This window comes from Camelus bactrianus, chromosome 11 (genome assembly GCF_048773025.1).
Source record: "Camelus bactrianus isolate YW-2024 breed Bactrian camel chromosome 11, ASM4877302v1, whole genome shotgun sequence".
Taxonomy (NCBI): Eukaryota; Metazoa; Chordata; class Mammalia; order Artiodactyla; family Camelidae; genus Camelus; species Camelus bactrianus.
Genome location: NC_133549.1, coordinates 45,463,006 through 45,486,607, shown reverse-complemented (window position 1 = coordinate 45,486,607; position 23,602 = coordinate 45,463,006). Strand labels below are relative to the sequence as shown.

Below are 23,602 nucleotides of genomic sequence, written 5' to 3'. Positions count from 1 at the left end.
AAGTGTGTAAGACTAAGTAAAGGATTTGTTTATAGATGTGTGTTTTGAATGTGCAAAGGAAAAGGCTCAGGGGACCGTATATTGGATAGTTAGGTGATCTCCGAGAGGAGAGGACTGTCACCAGAGAAGGTTGACTTTCCACGTTTGTATGAGCCCAGAATATTTGGAGAGATTAATTTGCTTCTGCTGTTTTAAGAAAGTGGCATAATGATGGTTCCCTTCTTTCACAGTCTGAGTCCTCGGATCTCTGGTCTAGAGGGGCTCACTCATTCAATTACTTATTCACTCACTTATTTGATCAACAAAGAATTAAGTGAGTGCCAACTAATTAGGGACTCTTGGTGCTGGGCATGTAACTGCAAAACAGAATCCCTACCCTCATGGGTTTTATACGATTGATTGTGAAAACACAACAGTGATGCTGATGAGTGTGGTGGAGAAGCATAGAGGAAGGGACAGGGGCTAGAATGCTGGGGTGGAGGCTGTAGGGTCCTGTGACATATAAAGTGGCCAGAGAAAGCTTCGCTGAGAAGGCAACACAAAGGAAGGAAGGAGGCTATGCAGCTCTGGAGGAGAGGGTCTTCCAGGCAGGCACAGGGGCAGAGTGTACATGAAGTATGAAGACAGGGGCATGGAAAATGAGACAGCACTAAAGCAGAAGTGTGCTTGACTGAGTCTGAGGCCAAAAAGGACTGTGTGGCTGGAAGGAACAATGAGAAACAAAGCCAGAGGTAAGGGAGTGGGCAGGACAGTGTCTGAGGGACTCGAGGCCATTGTACCACTCTTACAGGACAGGCCACTAGAGGGTTTGGATTGACTTGCAAATGATCACTCTGATGGCTCTGTTCAGACTGAAGTAGAGGGGTGCCAGCGTGAAAGCGGGGAGAAGACCAGTTAGAAAGTAACTGCAATGATCAGGTGAGAAAATGACCTGGACCATGGTGATAGAAGGGGTTGGGTTCTGGAGGTACTTGGAGGGTACAGCTGACAGATATGTTGGACGGGATGGAAGGCAGGGCCCAGTATCAAGGCTGTCAGACCCTGGGAGATGACCCTTTCCTCAGGACTGAGGTTTACCCAAGGGGGATTCCACCAAGTCACCCAAAAGGGGCTTTGAGTTGAAGGACAGAATCAGAGAGGGTGGGGTGGAGGTTTGGGGTTTGCTGTTACGGGACAGACCCACGCTGCTGTAGGAGACTCCACCCCAAAGGGAGGTGCCAAGAAAGGTAGATCCCTAGTGCGCGGCCTCGACATGCTGGGTTTGGGAGGGAACAGGACAGACTGAATTTTCAGCCACCACAGCAAGAGAAGCCAGATTTAACCTGTTTAGAAAAACCAAGTGCTGTTTCATTTTCTGTACCCATGTCTTGTGAAGTAAATCGACACCCATTATACACATTTTGTTTCACTTTTGCTTTTAGAGACACATGTATTTTTGTTTGTTCAAAGTATCTATTTTAACTTGCACGAACGTTTCCACCTGTTTTTATTTTACTATTGAAATATTGCTGACTTATGTTGTGTTAGTTTCTGTTGCACAGTGTAGTGATTCAGTTATACATCTTTTTCATTATAGGTTATTACAAGATAGTGAATGTAGCTCCTTGTGCTACATAGGAGGACCTTGTTTATCTATTTTATGTATAGTAGTTTGTATCTGCTAATCCCAAACTCCTAATTTCTCTCTCCCCCGTAAGCATTATTTTTGTAATCCGAACAAATATAAACGTACTTTAGAAAGAATGGTGAAATGGTCAAAGTTAATCAAATCAGAGAGTCATGGAGTTAGCTTACTGAGACTAGAGGAAGAAGTGGGGTCTTCAGAAGGTAGTGAGGTGGTAGCCAGGTGGTGAGTGATTAAGAATGGAGAAGGAGGGTGGGTGACAGTGCAGCAGTGAATATAAGCCTCCTTTGAGAAACTTGGCAAGGGAAGGAAAGAAACAATGAATGGTAAGAACATATGCCACGCAATTCTAAATAAAGTTTATTAAATAGTATGTACAGCAGCAAATGTAGTAATTCAACCTCTATTTGCCAAATCAATCCACTGCAATAAAGAAAAACAGATGAACAGAAAAATCTGTGCATAGTACATGCTTTTGGTGTGTAATTTAAATGGCAATACTTTAAATTAATTGGTTATATATAAGATCAGTTATTTCTCTTTCAGAATATAATCTTTCTTGTAGTAACCTATTCTAGCAATAGGACTTAACACTACTGCAGATAAATAGGACTGCAAAAAAAAAAAAAAGAAATTAAAAACAAAAAACCACTATAACTGAGAACAGTTACCTTCTGTCTCAGAATGATTTAAAATTACACTTTACAATGGCTATTTTTTGTGCTAAAAATCTGCAGGTAAGTTATTTGGAATTCCTTCATTTAAATACAAATGCAAAAAACTTCATGACTTCCTTATTTTACCCCCCTTCAGTTCAAATTTTTAAAATTATTTTTCTATACAAAGTAGGTACATGGGCTATACAAAGTTAAATATACATATTTACAGTCCCACTTCTTAAGCATATGATATTTTTTTCCATGTACTGATCTCAGTAGAGACTGCAAAAGATGAGTAGTTTGCGGCTTGCCTTAACCCAGAAGCATGGCTAATCTATCAAAACGTGTTGCAGGGCATGCCGCCAGTTAGTTGCACTTGCATTAATAAACCTGTATAAATATCTCAGCATAAAAATAGGTATTTTGTATTACTAAATGTCTGAAGACAAAGGAGCAATTGGAACCCTTTGTTCCTTGTTTTGTCAGGAAGCTGAAGTTTGATGCAAATTTTAACATGTGTATCAACAACGGGCAAATCGGGTGAGGCAAACCTGGGAGGCTGGAGATATACAAAGTTGTGAGGCTGGCATCATATGCAAATGTGGCTTTACAAATTGGTTTATATTCTAGCTGTATTTAAAGAGGTGTTCAAAATTACCTACTTTGTAAGCACCCCTCAAAAAACTTACAAGATCATGTTATTAATGATTTGCATCTAAGAAAGACCAGGAAACACATTAGCCAATATAAGAATTACGTTCCAAAATGGGTGAAATGCTGCTGTGCAAAATGCATGTGCGTGTGCACTTGGACTGTATTCCCTGGGTGGAGAGGAGAGACAAACATAGTGCCCTTAGATGGTGAGGTGGACCTTCCAAAGCAATGAGCCTTAAAGAAGTCACTTCACCCCAGGAAGCTCATCCACCCCACCTGCACCCCCCAGCCCCACTTCCACCATGAATTAGTTCCACAGCCTTTTCCCTTGGGATTAAGGCTCTGCTCTGTGCTAGTTAAAAACAAATGTCTCTGGAAGGTGGTAACACATTCCTCTTATCAGTCATTTACACTTTAGTGTGAAGGTATTAGTGGCCAGTTGCTTTCCTGAGAGCAGCATTTGAAAGGCCAGGGAGAGAAAGGGAGGATACTGTGGCTGCCTGATGTGGCGGGGTGGGCAGCTAATGGCATCCTAAGATGAACACTGGAGGCAGAGGCCCTGAAGACAAACTCTGCCTCCTTATAATTTATAAAGACTCCAGAATTTGGGACATTGGTCCTGGGACAATTCTGGGCTCTATGCAGAGTGCCGGGGTCTCTGTACACACCCTACTGAGCTGGAATTGCTACTGTCTGTGACCTTGGATGTGTATTTGTGGGAAGGATGAGAGGCTGAAGACCGTGGAGACAGTGCCAAATATTTCCAGCCATAAACTACCCACGGACAAAGCTTCCTCCAGTACCCGAGTTGTTCAAAAAGTGAGCAAATCGAGACAGAAATAAGACAATGCTTTCTAAGATCCCTTCAGGGAAAATTCAACTCTTCCTCTCACACCCTTCTTAGCACATATCACAGTCTCTCTTGATTGAGTATTTTTGTGTGTCCATCTCCCCAATCACCACTGAGTTCCCGGGAGGCAGGGGATGGCTCATTTCTATCTTTGTCTCCAAGGCATCCAACAGAGAGGCTGATAAACATCCTTGAATTGGATACAGTTGTGACCGAACACCGCGGGCATCATAGCGGCTCCCTGCTCGGCTCTGGCCCCACGAAGGACAGACCTCTGGGAGACGCAGACTTGCTGCCTCACACTGAGGGTCACTGCGCCTGCACCTTCCGCTCTGCAGAGGAGCCTCCCAGGGTGCATCAGGAGTCACAGCCCTGGGTGGGTCACCACATTTGGAGTGGCCCTTGGACTCCTACAGGGAGTGAAAATGGAGACACGGTGAACCTCGTCCAAGGCTGGGAGCACCGGCGCCCAGTGTACATCGGGGTCCGTGCTCAATGACTCACCGAACACCAGCCTTGGTTCTCTGTGAGAACATGTCTATCAACCCTAAACTGTCCTGGCCAAAAACAACCTAGAAACGGAAGGGTAGCAATGGCATTCTGGTAAATAAACCTATAAAAGCCAGTGATACAGAAAAGGAGCCACTGCAAAGGCCCTCAAGAGCTACAGGGCTTGTTTTAATCACCTGGAAATACAAATTTACCCATCTGCCTGGCCACCCTGCTCCATGGGCAAGCCTTGTGTGCTTTTTTTTGTCTGAAAAGCAGGGGCATCCATGGCAAGGCTGTATGCAGGCAAAAAGCACGGTGCCAACTTTCACCCCGTTTCCCCACGTCCCCCCAGTGAGGGACGTGGTCTGGGGTAGTGGGGGACTGCCTAGGGAGTGCCCCTCCAGCCCTGTCTGATCTCTAGCCATGCTGGGGGATCAGTGGACTGTGGGGTGATGGAGGAGTCTGTGTGGAGCCTTGGAGAGTGGCTGGGGGCCTGCCAGGCGTTCCGAGGGTCCTGCAGGCTAAACGGCCCTTTTGAGCCAAAGCTGGGCAAGCCTGGGTCAGACCTCGCTGCTCCTGGACTGAGCTGCAGGTCAGATACCTAAGCCGGGGAGGGCAGGGCAGGGCTGGAGTGGCTCCCAGCAGCAGCTAAGTAAATACAGATTTGCGTCATTCCTTTTTTGCATGGTTCAGCCCTGTCTGATATGCAGTAAGCTCAGACAGGCTCAGGGTTTAAACACCACACTTCTCTGTCCTTTCTTTTGCTTCTTACTTTATCCACTGCATTAGTTTTCCTACTGATTTGACATTTAAATAAAGAGACCGGTTCATGAATTATGCTTCATCCATCAATAAAAATCATCTCCGTGGTTTTCAGTCTTCTTATAGATACAAAGGCTTTACGTAGTTGCCTGGGAAAGTACCAAACTGCCTTGTCCTTCTTGAAGTACCTACAAAACAAAACCCAAAACACACACATCTGATGAGAAAACTCACTCACATGAGTTCAGAGAGAGCCCTTGACAACAATTCTGCAGCTTGTAGAAAAGAGCATATGGTTTCCAAATCTCTCCCCTATCTTCTCGTGGCTGCAGAAGAATGCTGGGTGGTAAGCAAGGCGGGCACTTCTAATACTCCTGTTTATTTCAGATGAGAAAACTTAAGCTCAGAGAGCTTAATAAGCATCAGAGGCAGACTTTGATTTTTTGTTGTTGCTGGTGGTGGACTGAACCCAGGACCTCACGAGCGCTAAGTGCACGCACCACCCCGAGCTCTGCCCCCACCACTTGCCGAGGCGGCTCTGACTCCAGGTTTTCTGACTCCCAGCCTGCTCTTTCCAGTACTTCTCCTTTATGGAAGAACGACCACATTTATCCAACATAGCAAGGTGCTAGGGATTTAGAATTTCTAAAAGTCCACTGGATATGACTGCACATTAAAAGGAAATTTCTCTCCTAAGCCTGGACCTAAGCCCCAGATTGCTTCCTGTCTTTACCACAAAGTTCGCTGGGGTTCCCACGGAGCTAGCTGGGAACAAAGCCCTTTTCTGTGCTGCTCCACATCCAGAATTACTGGATCCCTAATCTAGCTCCTTCCCTTGGGGTTCTCTCTCTAAAGCTGAGGGGTGGGTGGGGGTGGTGGCAGATACATGTTGTGTCATTGTTACCCTCGTTAGCAGACATCACAGTTTGATCACTGCATCCTTTCCCCAGTTGGCTTCTATAGGGCCTCAGAAGGCTGCTGAGCACAACGTTGGAAGTGGCGACTACCAGGGGGCTGGAGTTGTTGCCCGAAGTGAAACTTCAAAGCTGAAAGAATGTGTCAAAGCTAAAGGACATCTAAAACAGCCAGCTGAAGGCCGAGGCAGGGGGGCCGGGGGACCGTCAAGGAGGCTGCAGAGAATCGAGATGGCGAGGCCCAGAGACGCCCTCCTACCTCTCCTTACAGGTGAGAAAAATGAGCTCTGCTGGTTACTTTTATTCATCGTCTGAATATGAGGCCACTTTTCCAACTGTTTGAAGAATTAAGGAATCTAAAATACTCCCTTTATCTAGCGGCTGGGAAAGTACCTCACCCCATCCCAAGTTATCATAAAAAACGTAAATGTTCCTAGAAGAATTTAACTGCTAATCCCTACTAGCCTGCACTCTGATATGGCAGCCACGTGTGGCTCCTGAGCCCTTGAAACATGGCTGGTCTGGACCGAGCTTTGCTGTGACTATAAAACACACGTCGGCTTTTGAAGATCTACGCACAAAAAGGAGAATGTAAAATGCCTCCCTCGCAATTTTTTTATACTGATGGCATGTTCAAATGATAATATTTTGAATGCACTGGGCTTAATAAAATATTATAATTAATTTCACTGGTTTCTTTGTACTTTTTTCACTCTGGCTTTCAGAAAATTTTAAATTTCATATGTGGCTTGCACGACGTTTTTACTGGACTTTGCACTGCACTTGAATGTTGCTGATTTGTCAGATCTGGTTTCCTTCTGAACAGGACGACTCAAGGTAGTGGGGACCGCAGGCTGTGGGGGGGGGGGCTCTGGGAGGAGGGGGTGGCTTTCTCAGAGGCTGGCGAGGCCAAGCCCAACCTTTCTGGCTTCCCATTTATGCTGGCCCTGACATGACTTCACTTTAGCAAACATCTAGAGAGATTGGGAAAGAGTTGGTCTTTGGAAAGAAGTTAAAGCCAGTTGTTGAAGGGGAGAACTGAGACAGAGTGTGGGTGGTTCCCAACATCATCTCTGTGCCTGAGTAGAAAGAACACAGGCTCAGGGAGAGATGGGCCTGAGTTCAAATACAGGGCCTACTGTTTGCTCCCAGGGTGGTGACTTTGGGGCTAGTTACTTAGCCACTTTAGGTCTCAGTTTTTGAATCTGTGAAAAGAAGACAATTTTTGCCTTCGGGCTGTTTGTTGAGAGAATTTCAGTAAGAAAGTATATCAAGCAAGCATCTGTTCTGTTACAGAATCTCAAATTCTGATCTTTTTCTCCTCCTGATGGTGAATCCTTTCTTAAGCAGGTTGCTTTGAGTAAAGTTATTCAAAGCCTGGAGTCAATAAGGTTTTTGGAATGTCTGCACCTAAGCTTGAGTTTCATGGCAGAAACCTAGGCTCAAATGCTGTGCTGCTCCATACGGGTTTTAAAAAATAAAATGTCCAAATGTAGGACTGGCAGATGCACAACAGAAATGCCAACAGAGCTCAGTGAGTGAAGCTGGCACTTCTGTTGCCCTTCCATGCAGCAGAGGTTGGCATATGTGGTTTTCAGGTTCAGTGTTAGTACCGTTGTCACTGCCTTGAGAGCAAACGTGGTGGCCCCGCGTTCCTGATGGCGTTACAGGAAGCGAGAAGGCTCTTCCTTCGGTGCAGAGAATACTGCTTTTCTCATGACTCATCACTGCTAGGTATTCCTTCAACTCACAAGTAGTAAGACAAGCACGATGAGATCACGTACCGACAAACCACCCGTCGTCACACTTCTCCATGACGTCAACAATATCTCCATCTCGGAGCTCCAATTCATCCTCGTTCTGTGGAATATAGCTATACAGTGCTTGGTAGCTAAGTCTATAGAAGAGAAAAAGAAGTCTTAAGTGACTCAATCACTGATGGGATTCAATAGTGAGTTTTTAAAACCCATTCAGTTCAGTCAACATTTAGGTAGGGCTTCCTACTCACCAGTGGGAATAAAAGTGTTTTATTGGCTATGTCTCTAGTAACTTAGCATTTGGGGAGATCCATTCAACATGTGATAAGTAAATTAAAATTCACAGGGATGGGGAACTTCTGAGAAGCAAGTTGTGATCGATCCTCTTAGTTTCATTTGGTTAGCGCAGCCAAGCTTTTTTGCCCAAATACTCCCCTTTAAAGTTAATTCTTTTTCTTAACATGGATAGGACAATCCATGTAGATCATCAAAGATAATCAGAAGTGACTTGGGTCCAGAGACAGACACTATATTCTGGTTACATACAATGGGGAGGGTATGTCAATTGTCATGTATATATTTATATAATTTTTAAAAGTACGTCCCAATTGCCTCACTGTTCAGCAAAGCTACCTTGAGTTTCTTTACTTGCCAAGACACATTTCATTAACTGCTTTTAAATGTGGATGTCATTTTTCTGGAACTCGTGAAAGCATTTCTATGCCAGTGATGTTGGGGTTAAGATTTTTATTTCTTGCTAGTTGGCCTCAGGCAGTTTCGTCTGTCTGTTCTGACACCAGGCTCTGGAGAAAGCCGGACTACTTGTGGTGAAATCTGATACTTGCTCTGGCAACAAATAAAAGATTTTTTCATTTATTCCTTTGACAAACACTTAAGAAGCATCTACTGTGCACCAGTTCACAATTCTGTTTACTCGCTATTTTGAAATGCAACAGGAGCAGGCAAAACTTTGCAAATGAGCTGGTCATCTACCGTTGTCAGCAGATGTCAGTGAATCCCAGTGTGTGGGCAAGAGAGAGTAGAAACAAGAGGCTGATTCTCTGCTAGAACCAAAGGGGCAATTTAATTTTACATATTTATCCAAATGTAGTGAAACTTTGGTAGACGGATCTGTCTGCCAGGAAGAAGGTATCTGCTGAGGAATTAAGAGATGTAGATGGGTTTCCAGTTGGTAAATGAATACATTTCGATGCTTCTGTATCAGCCTGCTGTCTCCCAACCAACCTAGACTTTCAGGATGCCCTCATCCCCTTCATTCCCACTGCGCGGCTTTGCTGGCCTCAGCTCTGGGACATGACTGCTGCTATCTGTCCCCTCTTTTCACCCAGACAGCAGAGACTGACTGGCCCATAGCCTTGCTGCTGGGTCCCCTGAGCTTCTGGATGGTCGTCATACTATTTAGGACACAGTTCCACAGATTCCTCCCCCTGCCTCCTCTGCCAATTCTGGTGCCCGATTCCGAGCAGAGGGCTCTTCGCTCTGCCCTTGTTTCCTGAGATGAAGCTTGTCGTGGGCAGCACTTTAATTGTCCTCCCCTGCAGGTTCAGGTCCCTACACCTCCCCTCTCTCCCTCCTGCCCCCATTTCCATGTCCCTTCTCCTGGACATGCTGAACTCCCCTTCCTGGGCTATTTCCTTAATTTACATCTTTTCCCTTACAACTTTCGATTTGGCCAACTCCTCCTTAAGTACAAATGTGCTTATGTCATGGCATCCTAAACACCTCCCCTGACTCTGCACAGTCCCCGCTCCTTCCATTCACTGTTGCACTGTCAGCCTTTCTAACGGAGCACCTGCCTTTGCCGCTCCAGCACTGCCATCACAGAGGTCACCAACAGTGTCTCCAGCTGCCATCTGGAGGGTACTTCTCCTTTCCTACCCTCCCTGACCTCAGAAGCAGGGGCACTGGGGGGAGGGTATAGCTCAAAGTGGTAGAGCACATCCTTAGCATGCAAGAGGTCCTGGGTTCAATTCCCAGTACCTCCTCTAAAAAGTAAATAGGTAAATAAACCTAAGTACCTCCCTCCCCCACACAAAAAAACCTAATTAAAAAAAAAAAAAAAAAAAAAAAAAGCAGCAGGGGCACTGCTGACCACACACTGCTTGCTCAGTTGCACACAAGTGGAACTAGACCCTCCCAGACCCTCGCCTGTGTCTCCTGCTGCTCCTTCTCAGTCTCCTTTGCAGGCCTTAAAAGGCACCCTAGTGCCTTAATAGTTGGTTCCCCAAGGATCTACCTTCAGTTCTCTTCTCCCTTTATTTATTACCTTTATCTCCTTGGAGAGCCTTACATACTTCCAGGCCCTGAGCTCAGGCTCTCATCACTTCTTTGCTGGATTCCTATCTCCTGACCACTACCTTTGTCCTTTGTCTCTGGAATCCACCCTCCACTCTGTTGCCTGACTTATCTCCCTAAAACAGAACACAATCAATATGGTCCTCATTTTATCAACTGTCAGTGGCTCCTGAATGAATGCAGACTAAAATCCAAATTTATTTTGTTTGCATTCTGGATTCTACAATCTGGCCCCCAACCTACTCCTTGAGCTTTGTTCCATCTTCTCCGTGAACTCTGTACTGTGGCCACAGGGGTCTTCAAAGTTCTCCCAACACACCACCTACCCCAGGCCTTTGCACGTTTGGTTTCCTCAGCTGGGAAGAGCTTTTACCTTCCTGTTCTAGCTCTCAAGTCCAATTTGTCTTTCAATGATCACTCCAGAGTCCCCTTCCTCTGTGAATGGAGTTTACTCTTATGTGCTTAGAACATAGGAGACATCCAATACTTTTTTTTTAATGAATGGATCAACCCTATTCATTCATCTCTAGTCAGAATTAACCACTCCTTCCTCTATATTCCCACACTAGAAATGAAACCAGTCAGCCCAGCTCCCGTCTGCCCTGTATGACAGTTTTCTTTACCTCTCTCCTCCAGGTAATCCGTAACCAACTTTATTTACCTGCCGCGTGTTTTCATGTGGGCTGATGGGACATGGGCTTAACTAGAAACCCTCAGAGAAGCTGAGGATTGGTTCATCCCCTACATGGTGGCCCTGATAGTGAGTCAATGACCCACTTTCTAAGGCCAACAGTCTACTGAGAGCACGAGAACCGAGCTTTGCCAAGTATACTTACAAATCCTGGGAGGTTTGACTCCTGTCTGGGGTGACTCTTCGCTGCTGGGCTTGAGGTTGCTGAGAAATGATTAGAGATGATTTATTGTCAGAAGGGGATACCTTGTGATGAAAGTCAAGGGGATGAGAAACAGTGCTGCAGTAATGGACAGATTTTTCGGCAATGTTTATGATCTCATTGCAAACTGCTTCCTGTGAGGTGGCCCCGCGATTTCCAGAAACCCCCATAAAACAGTCAACATGGGGACCAAAAAAAAAAAAAGAAGAAGAAAGAGAGGAAGAGATGTAACATTCCAGACGATGTACATAAGTCCAAGGAAACAACAGAGTTGAAGATCCAGGTTAAAAAAATAGATATTCCAGTAGTGGAGTACAGGAGGGATCCAGGCGTAAGCATGGAAGAAACAGGTAAAATACAGAAGAATTTGGGATTTAGTATGAATATTAAAGAAAAAAAAGGCAGCAGCATAAAAGCCTGTAATTAGTGAGTAACTGTTACAAATGGAATAACTTCAGGATAGAAATGCAAGTACGTATCCCCAAATCATGCACTAATACATTAATTTAATCCCACATGTAGGCAGAGTAAATAACAATATTGTCTCGAAATGCCTCTGCTTTTTTTTTTGAGAGGGTGGCCTATACTCTCAACCACAACAGCCATACAGGTCTTGTAAGTAATGGCTGTGCGTTAACCAGGCATCACTCCGGCCTAGACTCTAGAAGTCAGGAAGGGTTCTCTTTAGAAAAGCTACAGTCTTATTCAACAGGCATCTTACCACATAGCTCTTTTCAGAGTCTGTGAGATCAGGTCCTGCTCTCAATGAATGATGAGAAGGCTGTGATCACCAAGCAAATCATAAGGGAGACATTTTAGCAGATGTCACATTGGAAAGGAGTCAAAATAAAAGTGTGAGCAAATACACATACCACACCATCACACTCGACGACACCGGATACTCGCGGCCTACGGCCACGGAGTTTCCACGACAACACGGTGGGTGTGGAGGAGAAAATGCAATGTACGGAGTTAGAAGCAGGCATCCAGGCAATGAAATGGGCAGTTGGGAGCATGGCTACAGTGCGGTGAGAGTGAACAACACAGGGACCCCAGACTGGCCGGAAGGAGACACAGAAGGGCTGCCTTGAGGAACAGTTATGTCCCAATATGTCTCTCGATAACCACACACGCTGGGCCCCTGGCTCCCAGCTGGCAAGTGTCTATGGAAGAGCTGCTGTACCAAAAGCCAGTTTCAGAAACTGTGCCAACTGGGAGCCTCCTCTGGCAAGGCAGACTTATCAACCTGTGCCATTTTCCGGTACTGATAAAAACCAGAAAAGAGAACGCTTTTGAAAAACTCTTAGTAATTATACAAGACTAATTCCCCAGGAAAAATCTGCCCACAATCCACTCCAGCTAAGTATGAGGAGTTCGGGTATCTCACAGGGCAGAGCTTGCTTCCAGAAATAGGATGGTGTGTCCTGACACAGCTGGAGGAATGACACCATCACTCCTCACTCACCAGCTCAGGTACCACATGCTGACATGGAGGCAAGGTGCAGTCATGGCCAAGCAGGCCTGTCTTTTAAGTAAGGATCCTACAGTAGAGGACAGGCCTTCACTAGAAAAGTGTTTGGAATTATTTACCCCAGAGAGGATTCAATTCCAAGCTGTAATAATTCTCCCTAAATAAATATTTGAAAGGCCATCCTTGGAGAAACCCTCCAGGTAATGTGCAATAACAGCAATGAGTCACAGTAACTCCAGGGCCTTCCAGAATGGCACTCAGATCTTTTGTATATGACCCACTTGTTTCACAGAGAGGCCCAGAGAGGGTGAGGGCCTCCCCTGAGGTCACACAGCAAGTTAATGGCAGACTAGTCTTGTGGATTTACCTACTGTCCCACTGGACCTTCTCTTTCATCCTTGGACCATTTCCCATGTTACTAAGTGTGCTTACTGACATTTTCAGTGAGTCCCACAGGAACCCTGGAGATATGCAGGACAGGGCTTATCATCCCGTTTTCTTTTAAAATCCAGGAAGCCAATGCTCACAGAGGTTTAGTACATTCCCCAATGTCACACAGCTAGCGAGAGGTAAAGCTGCCCCACCACACCAGGCCATCCTGCTCATCTCTGCTGTAAATGTCTCATCTGTTAGCAGGCCCTGCAGGTTCCATCACTTCTACACTCTCATCCTCTGGAAAACTTCAAGTTCTCCAAACCCCCTCTTGCAATCCCTTAAACCAGCCCCCCTAGACTCTGGCAGGGGTAAAAGAAGAGAGAACGGCAAGGGTTTTGCTCCCTAGGAAATGTCTCAGGACCTGTGGGCTTCTGCCAGGTGACTGGGAGTGACCTTGTGTGGCCCCACTCACCACCCATCCAGCCCCTGGATCAAGGTTTTTGCAAAGCAAAGGAACATAATGACTCTTCCAGGCACCTATTATTGGGCTTTGAAGTGACAGCCCTGAGTGGGTGACACCTACAGGGAGAGTTTGACTTGACAGAAGGGAAAACATTCTCAGAGTGAGAGCTGTTCAACAGAACGGGCTGCCTGGAGAGGACGTGACTTGCCTGTCCCAGCGGCCGTTCCTGCCGAGGCTGTGAACTACTGCTAGACGGGAACTGCAGGCACTGCTCTCACTTTAGTGTCTGTCGGTATCACCTGGGATCCTGTTAAAATGCAGATTCTGACTTGACGCATCTGGGGTGCAGCCTGGGACCGCTCATTTCTATTTGGTGGTGCCCACACTGCTGCTCGGCGAGTGAGGCTGCAGAGCACCTCAATTATCCAGCACTGAGATTCTGTGGCTACAGCGTGTCAGTCTGGGTTGCACCTCATGAAAATAAAAGTTCTCGTAAAGACCAAAAATATTTCCAAACTCCAGCTGGTGGCCTACCGACCTCAGGTCAAGTATAGTACAAACAGAGGATGTGGACAATCTCCTGACATTATCTCCACAGCTTACAGAAGCCCCCAAGCATCTTTCAGTCAACTTTAATCCCAAAGGAGTGACTGGAATCAATCATCTAGCAAATACTTGGCACTTAAAAGAGATTCGGTGAATCAGACACAGTAAGGAGGAACTGATACTATACTGTCCCTTTCTTTTGTAATGTACCTTTTTTTAAAGCTGCTTTCAAAGCTCATATAGGACCATTACCTCACCTGACTTGTATACTCACCCTTTGACTTGGGTGAGGGCAGAAAAAAAATTTTTTAAGGCTCAGGGAAGTCTGAAGATTTGCCCAAGGTGGCGAAGCCACTGAGTACTGACCCTCTCAAGGTCTCATCGCCACACCACCTCCCTCCCGTCTCGTGATGGGACAGCTGGGGGAGGGATAATAGGAACACCGAGCTTCTGAAAACAGGCACTGTAACTTCTCTTAAACACTTTTTCCTCATGTAAAAGGTCCAGAGCACAGTAATGGATATCACCCGATCGTTAACTCAAGGATCCACAGGACTGAAAAGGGATCCTGACCCAGCTAATACCTTCCTTGCTATCAGGCGATATCCAGACCAGAGGATAATCATCATCACAGCCTGCACATCTGGACAAACTTCACCTCTGTACAAACTTAACTCATCCCTGAGAAGTGACCTGGTTCCTTACTTAACATCTGTGGAATAAATGAAGGAAGAAGGCAATATAAATATTTATCCTGCTAGTGAAGATTCAATTTCTCCCTATTTGAAGTGCATTCTATATACTTCAGTTCTATGTTTGATTTAAATCTAAACAGGATTTTTTTTGGGGGGGTTGGGGTGGGTATGGTACCCCTCGGTGGAGACGGAAACCACTGACACCCTTCACAGGGACTCGTCTTTCACTTCAAAGGCTGTTTACCTTCCGATTTTCTTCCCTCTAGGTGTATGTTTCTTCTTGCCTGATCCATTTTCTAACCATGTACAGCTTCATGTATCTCTTTCTCTGAACCTATGCTCTCCAGTATGGTAGCCGGTAGCCACATGTATCCACTCAACACTTGAGATGGGGCCAGTGTGAAATATACTATAAGTGTAGTCACCCTTTTTACAAAGTTATTTCAAAAACTTAGTACAAGATAAAGAATGTTAACTATCTCAACAATTATTACACTGATTATATGTTAAAATGATACAATTTTAGGTATGTTAAATCGAATAATTATTAAAATTAATTTTACCTGTTCTATTTTACTACCAGAAAATTTAAAATTATATATGTGACTCACATAGTCCTGCTGGCAGTGCTGCTCTAAACCCTCCTTGGGTCTCCGTGTACATCCTTCTTAAAGCCTAAAAGCACACAAAGTTCTAACCTGGACCTCAGATAGGGTTAGGGACAAAGGGACTATTATCTCATGCCAAGTACATTTCAGACTCTTGGAAATACATTCCAGTTTTTCACGTTTAGAAAAAGAGCCACGTGCCCAACACACACACACCCCTCACGCTGCACTGCACTGCCCTCCTCCATCAACACTAAGCAGGTGATAGTTGCTGATCCAGAAGCCGCTTTTCTCTCGTATTGCACTCATACACACACGTGGGCCCTCTTGGCCCGGAGCTCTCTTACAGTCTCCCAAGGGAGCCACCATGCAGGTGTCCTTGCCCTGTTGCCTTTCTACCTCCAGTTCACAGAAGTCCCTCAGAAACCTGACCCGAGCCTCCCTGGGGCTGTTAATCCCTCCAGATCCCCAAAACACCTGGTGCTACCATGAGTTAGTAAGCATCCTCTTCCAGCTCTGGGTGTGTGCCAAAGCCTTGAAGCCCAAAATAAACTGCCCACAGGCCAGAGGCCAGCAGGAAGTCCTGGAGATGTGGACAGGACAGGAAGTCCACCTCCGCGTGACGCCAAGCCCCTCTAGAAGCGTCACGAGTCTGTTCTCCCAACCTGTCCGTGCCAGAGACAACATCTCACAGCCCGTGTCTTCTCAGACTCCACCTCTCTGGGGACACTGGACTTGGAGGCAGGACACTGGGTTCCAGGTCAGGCTCTCACAGTCATTTATTGTCTTTTGAGCAAAATGCTTAACTTCTTTGGATTTCAAGTTCTTAGTCAAATAAGAGGCTTGGACATGATTTCCATAAACATTATTTTTGGCTCAAAAGTTCTAACGTAGTGATTAGTGTGCATCCTATGACTTGAGAACTAGGACTGGACAGGGCTGCCCTGGCTTGAGAGAGGCAGCACTCCACTCACTGCCCACTGGAGATGGGGTGGCGGATGGCTTTTGATTGTAGCGCTGAGAGTGGCTGGACAGCTCACGTCTGGCAATGTGGAAGGAGAGGGGTTCACTCAACGGAAGAAGAGTTGCAGCTACTGGAAGACCACAGGCAAACCCTATCGGAGGAGTTGGAAGAACTGGATGGTTCAGGCTCCGAGGTGTCAGCTCTAAGAAACGCCACACAGGACCCGCAAAATCGTCAGACTCCACTGAGTTCTTAAGAAGAAGATCCCAGGCTTAGATATAAAACTAACTACAACCAATTCAAATGCTCACCACCTAGACTACTCAAGGTGAGAATTGGGAGCAGCACTAATGGACAGAATACAAATTCTCAGTGTTCTAAGCTCTGGATTTGTGTAACCAAAGTGAAAGGATTCTTCCATCTTCTACTTTCTTTCTCAAGGGGAATGGAGGATAAAATAAACTACTTTTGTTTCTTTTCCCTGTTGTCTCGGTATCACACAAGTGTTTCTTGAGTCCCAGTCCCCAGCTCTGTGCTAAAGGCACGCATCTCCATGAGACCTCATCTTACAAAACTAAGACCCAACAGGACTGAGTTGGGGACTGAAGGACCAGGATTTGAAACCCGGTCTCTCTGACTCCACATCCCACACCTCCCACCTGATCTTTCGGGTTGTGCTCTGCCCGGGGGAGACAGCAGAAGAGCTGGAGGGATGTGCTGATTAAGAGGCCACCTTCACCTGCCCCGGGCTCTGCAGCGGGCCTGCGGGTTTCTACTGCAATCAGCCATCTGTCCTGTTACCTGCATAGGGGTGGACACGGCAGCTTCAGGGCTCCGTTCCCTACACCTTAGGTGTGGAGAGAGTTCCCGCTGGTTATTTCTGTAGGAACTGTGGCCACTGTCTCTCCCCTTCCCGTACACTGCTGAATACCCTCTGTATATATTTAGAGATTTCCCTTCTGAGTGAGTCAAAGGAAAACGTTTCCCCCTTTTAGTTGGAGATTTGAACATTTTAAATTTCCTTTTTGTTCTTGTCAGTTGCAGCACATGCTTTCCCTTCTATTTCCCATTTCCATGCTCAAAGCAGGCCTCTGCCTTTGTTCTCTTTGTGGGAACTAACTTAGTTGCCAGGCAGTAAGGGACCTTCCCTCTGAATTCGCCAAAGCACATCTTTCTGTCGTCAGCTGAGAGGGTTTCCCTCTCTCCTCTCCTTTCTCTAAGGCTGTAGAGTGCTTTGTTCTTAGGCTTCTTAGATACTTTGAGGACACACAGCTTTTCTGAATACTTCTATTTATACTTCATGCCCTCAGATTTATACTGTTTGATTGGCTTCCCTCTCTTTGGGGCCCATCACACAAGTTTTTTCACAGTCCTCAGGCCTCAGTTTTCTCATTTCATTGTAAAAGTAGAATAGACCAGGGGCTCTTCACCTGGGGGGTCCCTGGACTCCTAGGGAGCTCCCAGATGGACTCAGGTGTGAATCTCTTAAAACTTTATACAAAATTGTGTGTGCGCCACTCTCCTCCCTGGACCACTAGCCTAGAATCCTCAGCTTTTCAGAATTCTCCGCTTCTCAAAGGTTCTATGGTCCAGCGAAAGTTACGAGTCACTGGAGTAGATGATCTTTAAGGATACTTTTTAATTCAGAAATTCTATGAGGATCTCTCACACCAGCTGTCGGAATACCTGAAAACCAAGGCTGGGTGCCAGCCAGCAAACTGTGCTCCCATCTTGGGGAAGCTCGGTAAATACTGGATGATGCTAATGGTGACAATTTCCAAGACCATCTTCCCCTTTACTTTCTTGACAGATTGTCCTAAACCTTCTTGGCCAAATTTATACCCAACAAAATCCAAGAACTTGACTGAAAATTCTGAACTCTTGGGCATTTTGTATGTTTTTGTCCAATTTGTTAAGTTGTCCCTCAAAAAATAAATATAAGGAAACACTTTCATTTTTCCATTGTGGAGGTCCACAGATCTATCCCAAACCCCCTACTTGAAATTTTATATTTGTTCTTCTCTCTCCTTTTAACTGAAATGCACACAGGATTTTTAGCTCATCACAGACTAACAAGAACTTTAATTCTCTTGTCTGAATCTTTTGTTTATGGACAGTGAAGCTGCCAGAGAAGGGAAGTGATTCACCCAGAGATACACAGCAGCTGAGCTGGGGCCAGAGCCTGGTGACGCTGACTTTCAGTGCAGCGCTCTTTCCAGTGAGTCTGATCCTGGCTTCCTCTAAACACCCCCTGCACTTCATGCACCGCCTTCTGAGAATGTCTGCCTAAAACATGAGCAGCCAACCCAATGTGATATCGGTTCGGGAGTCCACAGAGGAGTGAAGAAGAGTCAGACCCTTTCACAAGGAAGTGCTCTCCCATCTGCAGAGAATGGCACAGACAGGCTGTCCAGGTGACTCAGGAGAAGGAAAGCCACAGAGGAGGGGCCAGCACCAAGTAGGGAATTCTTGCGACCAATTAGCAAGGGTCACAGGACTTGAGGAAGATGACCAGACACAAGGTTAGGAGGCGCTGATCAGTATCTGTGTCTGAGATTTGCTCCCGGCCCCTTCTCTCCACCTGTGACACCTAAGCCTCACCCAAACCAGGGGCTCAGGACTCCCCACCCCCTACCACATTCCTACCCCTGGGGCCTTGGCTGGGTCATCTGTTTGCCTTGAATGCTGCCCTCTTGCTGTTTACCTATCATAAAACTCCCAGCTCTTTAAGCCCCAGATCAAAAGCCACTTTTCTCCAGAAGTCTTTCTACCTTCCCCCTCCTGTTGCCGATTATTTCTTCCCTTCTTAAGCTCTCAGAGTGAACTGTCAGTGGCCCTCATTCCCTGTCTACATTGTAAGGATTTGTGAACATGCCTTATCCCCCCCGTGGAGAGCATACACTCCTTTAGTTGGGGGTCCGTCATTTTGTATCTTCTCTTTCAAAACGCAACATACATTTATTGAGCATCTTCCACGTATCAGGTGTCCTGGTCCCTCATACTCTGGTGACAGACAGACAAAGGGACCAATACGGTAGAGCTGATAAGTGCCTGCTTAGGTCGCATGCAGGGCTCTGTGAAAGCACAAAGTCCAGCCCTTCATTCAGTCTTGCAGGGGGAGGGAAAAGTTGTCAGGAAAGGCTTCCTGGCAGAAGTATCATCTAAGTGGAAAAGTGCAGGACAGATGGGAATTTTCCAGGCACATAAGCAGGGGAGGCTTTGGCAAGTGAGGCTGGCTTGCTGTCTAAATGACCAGATCACATGGGGCCTTCTAAGCCCATGAGGGAGGACTTTCCTGAGAGCCAACGGGAGCCTCTGGCGATATCTGTCCCTCTCTGTCTCCTGCAGCACTTAGCACAGTGCCTGGAACATTCTAGACGCATGAAGGAAAGAGGAAACGGTCATAACATTTCTGAATATCTTTCAGTTGAGGCTCTCAGGCAAAATCCTGTCTACATACCAGTCAACTCAACCGAGCTTCCCAACAGCAATGACAAAACTGAACTATTGGTCCCCGCCCCACAAGGACAAGAGCGGCTCACATTTTCCAGATAACACAAACTAGTCTGGAATGCCTTTATCCAAATCAGTGACGTGGCCTGAGGTCATGTCATGCTGCCTGGGCCACCACAGAACACCTGTCATTCAAGTCCTTCCCATCTTCAGCTCCGTCATCCCAAGGGGCCTCCAGAGGCAGACAGCTTCTTTTCGAGGACCTGGTTTCCTGGGTTGCCGTCCCGCTTCCAGTTATAGGAGGGGAAGGCAGAGGGGACTGGGAGAGAGTGTGTGGGCATGAGCCCTTGTCACACCACCGCCCAGCTCCCAGCAGGGAGCGAGGCCAGGCCTGTGGAGAATGGCTCGTGCTGGAGGAGCAGCAGGAAGGGAGGGGACAGGAAGGGGTACACGCGGGGTCTGGAGGCCCATCAAGACAGGAAAATCCATTTTCAACAAGCCTGGCCTTCCGTGTGGCCAGAGCATCCCCTCCTCTCCCAGTTAGGAAGAGGGAGGTGTAGACCCCTAACCTCGGCCAAGTGCCCTGCACACTTCCTGTACACACGGGGTCCTGGAATCGAGCCGCGATGACTCACCGCTGACAGCGAGGGCTCCAGCACTGTGGGCTGACTTAGAACGTTTACAGAGTTGTTCCTGTGTTGAGACATTTACTTCTTTTCAGCTGGCCATGTCACCCCCTCTCCCCCAACAAACTATTCTTTCCTTGATCAGATGCACCCTTCTCTCCCTCTCCCAACACGCATTCCAGGAACACCTGCCCCGAGGCCAGGCAGGGCCTTCCCCAGACACTGCTCTTTCCTCAGCCCCACACTCAGCGCCGCAGGCCTCTGCTCCTGCAGCCCCGGAGCACACCTCCACCACCGTGCCCACCATTCTCGCCGACGCACAAGGCTTCTCAAGGGCAGGGACACCATGACCCCTGGACCCTGCCCAGAGGCTGCTGTCTACAGGCCTGGCATAAATACACTGAGTCAGTAAGTGACACCTGGAAGGGAAACTGGGATTGCAGGTCTGAGGATCAAGCACAGTCTACCGTGGGCATGGTATACAGGAGATAATAAATGGTTTGGAGACATCTTCAAGAATTCCATCTGGTTCAAAAAAATATTCCAGAATGTTCTCAGTTCTCAGTACCCAAAGTGGATAGCTTCCATTTACAGAGCGCTGACATGTTCCGTTCCCAGCCCCTGTGCTTAGCACTTCACGTGCATGACTTTGTGGAATCCTCTCAACCAGACTATGGGGTAGGTGTTACCATCTCTATTTTACAGATGAGGAAACTGAGGCCCAGAGAGTGGGAGTAACTCCCAAGTCACTGGACAGGAGAGGTGAGCAGGCATTCAAACCTGGCTACTTTGGAGAAGCTGCCCAAAGTTTTGTCTTCTGTGGTATTAAACAGCATAGCCAAAATTGGCACCAGGATCTAACTGCCAAGTTCACCTCTGCCAGCCCCAATTTTTCAGCCCTCAAAACACCCTAGGGCCACCTTGGTCCAAACCCGAAAATCTTTGCAGCTGACCCCGAGAGAAAATGGGACACTCACCTAAAAACCTGGCTTACCCATTCAAGGACACCAGCCCTGGGCCTATACGGCTCCCCCACCCAGAACCAAAAGGCATTTGCTCATCAGTGAACAGAGGCCCTGTGCTCCCACACAAACACGAGACAGGACGAAGACCTGACGGGGCTGGGCACTGGCAGGCAGAGAGTGCCACGGGTTATGGAAACAAAGCGCGTCGCACACAAAACCAAACCACACGGAGCCAAACCGAAGCCTGGTGTTCTCAGCTGTGTTAGAGCAAACCGAGGATGATCTCCAAAGCACGGCTGGGCCCTCCTACTCATGGGCTTTTGCACCAGGCCAGGAGATATCCAATGTGGAGGTCACTGCTGAATCACTTCGAGAGGCCAGAATAAAGGCTGTCCTTTGCCTCCAACTATCCCAGCCCTGACACCTTAATGGATGAGACCTCCATTCCCTCCTGGGTCATATTTTTGTTCCCAAGCAAGCCAATGGGTCGCACGGGCATCCACCCAGCAGGGGGTGAGACGCCTGGCCCACCCTGCCGACCGAGACGCCAGGGCACACACGGTCATGCTGCAGGCCTACCTGGCTCGCACCAGTCCGAGCGGCCTTCCTCTCGGCCTGCTCGCCACCTCTATGCAGCTCTGTGTGCTTGGCCTCCCTTCCCGGGAAAGGGCTACCCAGGGCCTGGCGGGGCCGGCTCTCCTCGGGGCTGTGGAGCTCTGCGAGTCTCTGTTCGGTGCTCAGGCACCGGACCACGTCTGAAGGTCTCAGGCAGCTCTTCTTAGAGATGGCGGGTCCACCTGGGCATGTCTCACCTGCCTCCCTCTCTGTTTTCCTCTCATGTGGTCCTCTTTCTTCTCGCCACGGCTGCTGCTTACCCTGGCTGCTAAAGGCGTCACTAAGCTCCGAGATGACCCTGTCAGAACTCCCAGGCTGCGGCTGGGAGAAGCTATCCTGGTGGAGCCCCAGAGGTGACACATGGGTACCACTGTCTCCGTTGACATGGAGGGAGCCCTGGGCACCAGGCACCAGGGAACAGGCTTTGTGCGGAGGAGGCAGGGCCAGTGGGGAGACTGCCGAGTGTGGGGTGGACCGGTCCGACCAGCTTGAATAGGGGAGGTTGAGGGACAGGGAGGGGCTGGGCCTCGCCAACCAGGCCAGGGGGTCAGTGCTGTAGACTGAAGCCTCGGGCAGAGGAGGCAAGGGTGGGGTCAGCGCCAGAGGGCGCCTGCCCGGGACCCCTACAGTCAGTGAGATCCACTCAGAGGTGACAGCCTGCATCTCAGGGGATAGGGCTCGGTGAGCGTGGGGCAGAGATGAGGGGGCTGGCGTGATGAGCTTGCTAGGACCAGGAAACTTAAAAAAAAGAGAGAGAGAGAGGAAAACAAAAGAAGCAAAAGGCACAAGTGTCAGCATAAAGAAGAAAGGAGGAAAATAATCACAAGGGACAAAGGAGAGGAATGAAATGGAGAGGACGAGCAGGACAGTCTGGTGTCCAAAAAAGAAGCGGATCGGTTAGGCTGGGAGGGAAACTGCGATGTGGGTGCGTGTGTGCGGATGGGCGAGTGTGTGCAGGCAGGTGAAGACGGGAGATGTGCCTGGGAGGGAGACGGGAGAAAAGGTCCCATCCAGGTTGGTACAGATGGTGCCAGCTGGTTTGCAGAATCAGAGTTTTAAAGGGGCCCCCTGGAAGCCTCCTGCCCCACCCCACATACCCACCTCTGCCAATGAAGCCCTGACCCAGAGCCATGAGGAGAAAAGGTGCCTGGCTGAACCACTGGGTTGTACACCTGAGGTTAATATAATATTGTATGACAACCATACCTCAATTTAAAAAGTTTAAAAAGGCCTGCCACTACTGCCCAGGCCCTACCTGGGGTTTTATTCTCTCTAGGGGGCTCAGCAAAGAGCCTTCCAGAGAGGTGTATGCACACTCTAGTCATCTTGTTTTACAGTTGTGCTTGGTTACAGTCAAGTGAAAAATCTAGTTGAGCTCCCCACGTTCCTACACAGTAGAAAGCCCTGCACCCATCTCACGCCCTCCCCACGAGACCACAGGGTCTGGATCTCACTGTGCAGGATGCCCCGGGTCAGCCCATCTCACACCTTTTACCAAGAACCATTTCCTAGGGGGTCAGCAATGGCAGGCGGGAGAGGAGGAAATGATTGGAGAATGAGAGAAAAGGCCATTCAGGTGTCATGCTAGTCCCTGGGTCCTGCTCTCATTCCTCTGGCCACCCTTCCTGTAACTTACCCAGGGGTATGGTCAGTCTATGTCACAGGAAGTCATCCTACTGTTCCTCTCCTGTACCCGAGGTCTGATTTTTCTCTTGGCTTTGGGAATGTGGGGATGGGTTTGGAGTAACTTGTATTTTAAAACAAGTTTATTCATAATTAATGTTCAGGGAAGCAAAGATCCTATTATGCCTCTAAATCTACTTCCTTTCAGCCCAGTATAGACAGAGATGCTCTAAGTCCTTTTCCAACCTGGTTCTTGCTTGCAAAGACTCCTCTGAAT

At 47.6% G+C, this 23,602-nt stretch overlaps 1 protein-coding gene across 44 annotated transcripts in view; it reads right to left on the bottom strand.

The window, feature by feature from the left end:
* Positions 1-1,961: 1,961 nt before the first annotated feature.
* SORBS1 (sorbin and SH3 domain containing 1) overlaps positions 1,962-23,602 on the bottom strand; it is a 208,282-nt gene continuing 186,641 nt past the window's right edge. For 21 of the 44 annotated variants that reach the window (XM_074373905.1, XM_074373889.1, XM_074373892.1 and 18 more), the window contains 3 exons: positions 10,865-10,923; positions 7,740-7,852; positions 1,962-5,229 (listed from right to left, as the gene is read on the bottom strand). In XM_074373905.1, the coding sequence (XP_074230006.1) occupies positions 5,162-5,229; positions 7,740-7,852; positions 10,865-10,923 (240 nt within the window). In that variant the 3' untranslated portion in view covers positions 1,962-5,161. Of the gene's footprint in view, positions 5,230-7,739; positions 7,853-10,864; positions 10,924-11,642; positions 11,703-21,666; positions 22,441-23,602 lie in introns of all 44 variants that reach the window. The other 23 variants (XM_074373867.1, XM_074373873.1, XM_074373869.1 and 20 more) reach the window with 3 other exon arrangements.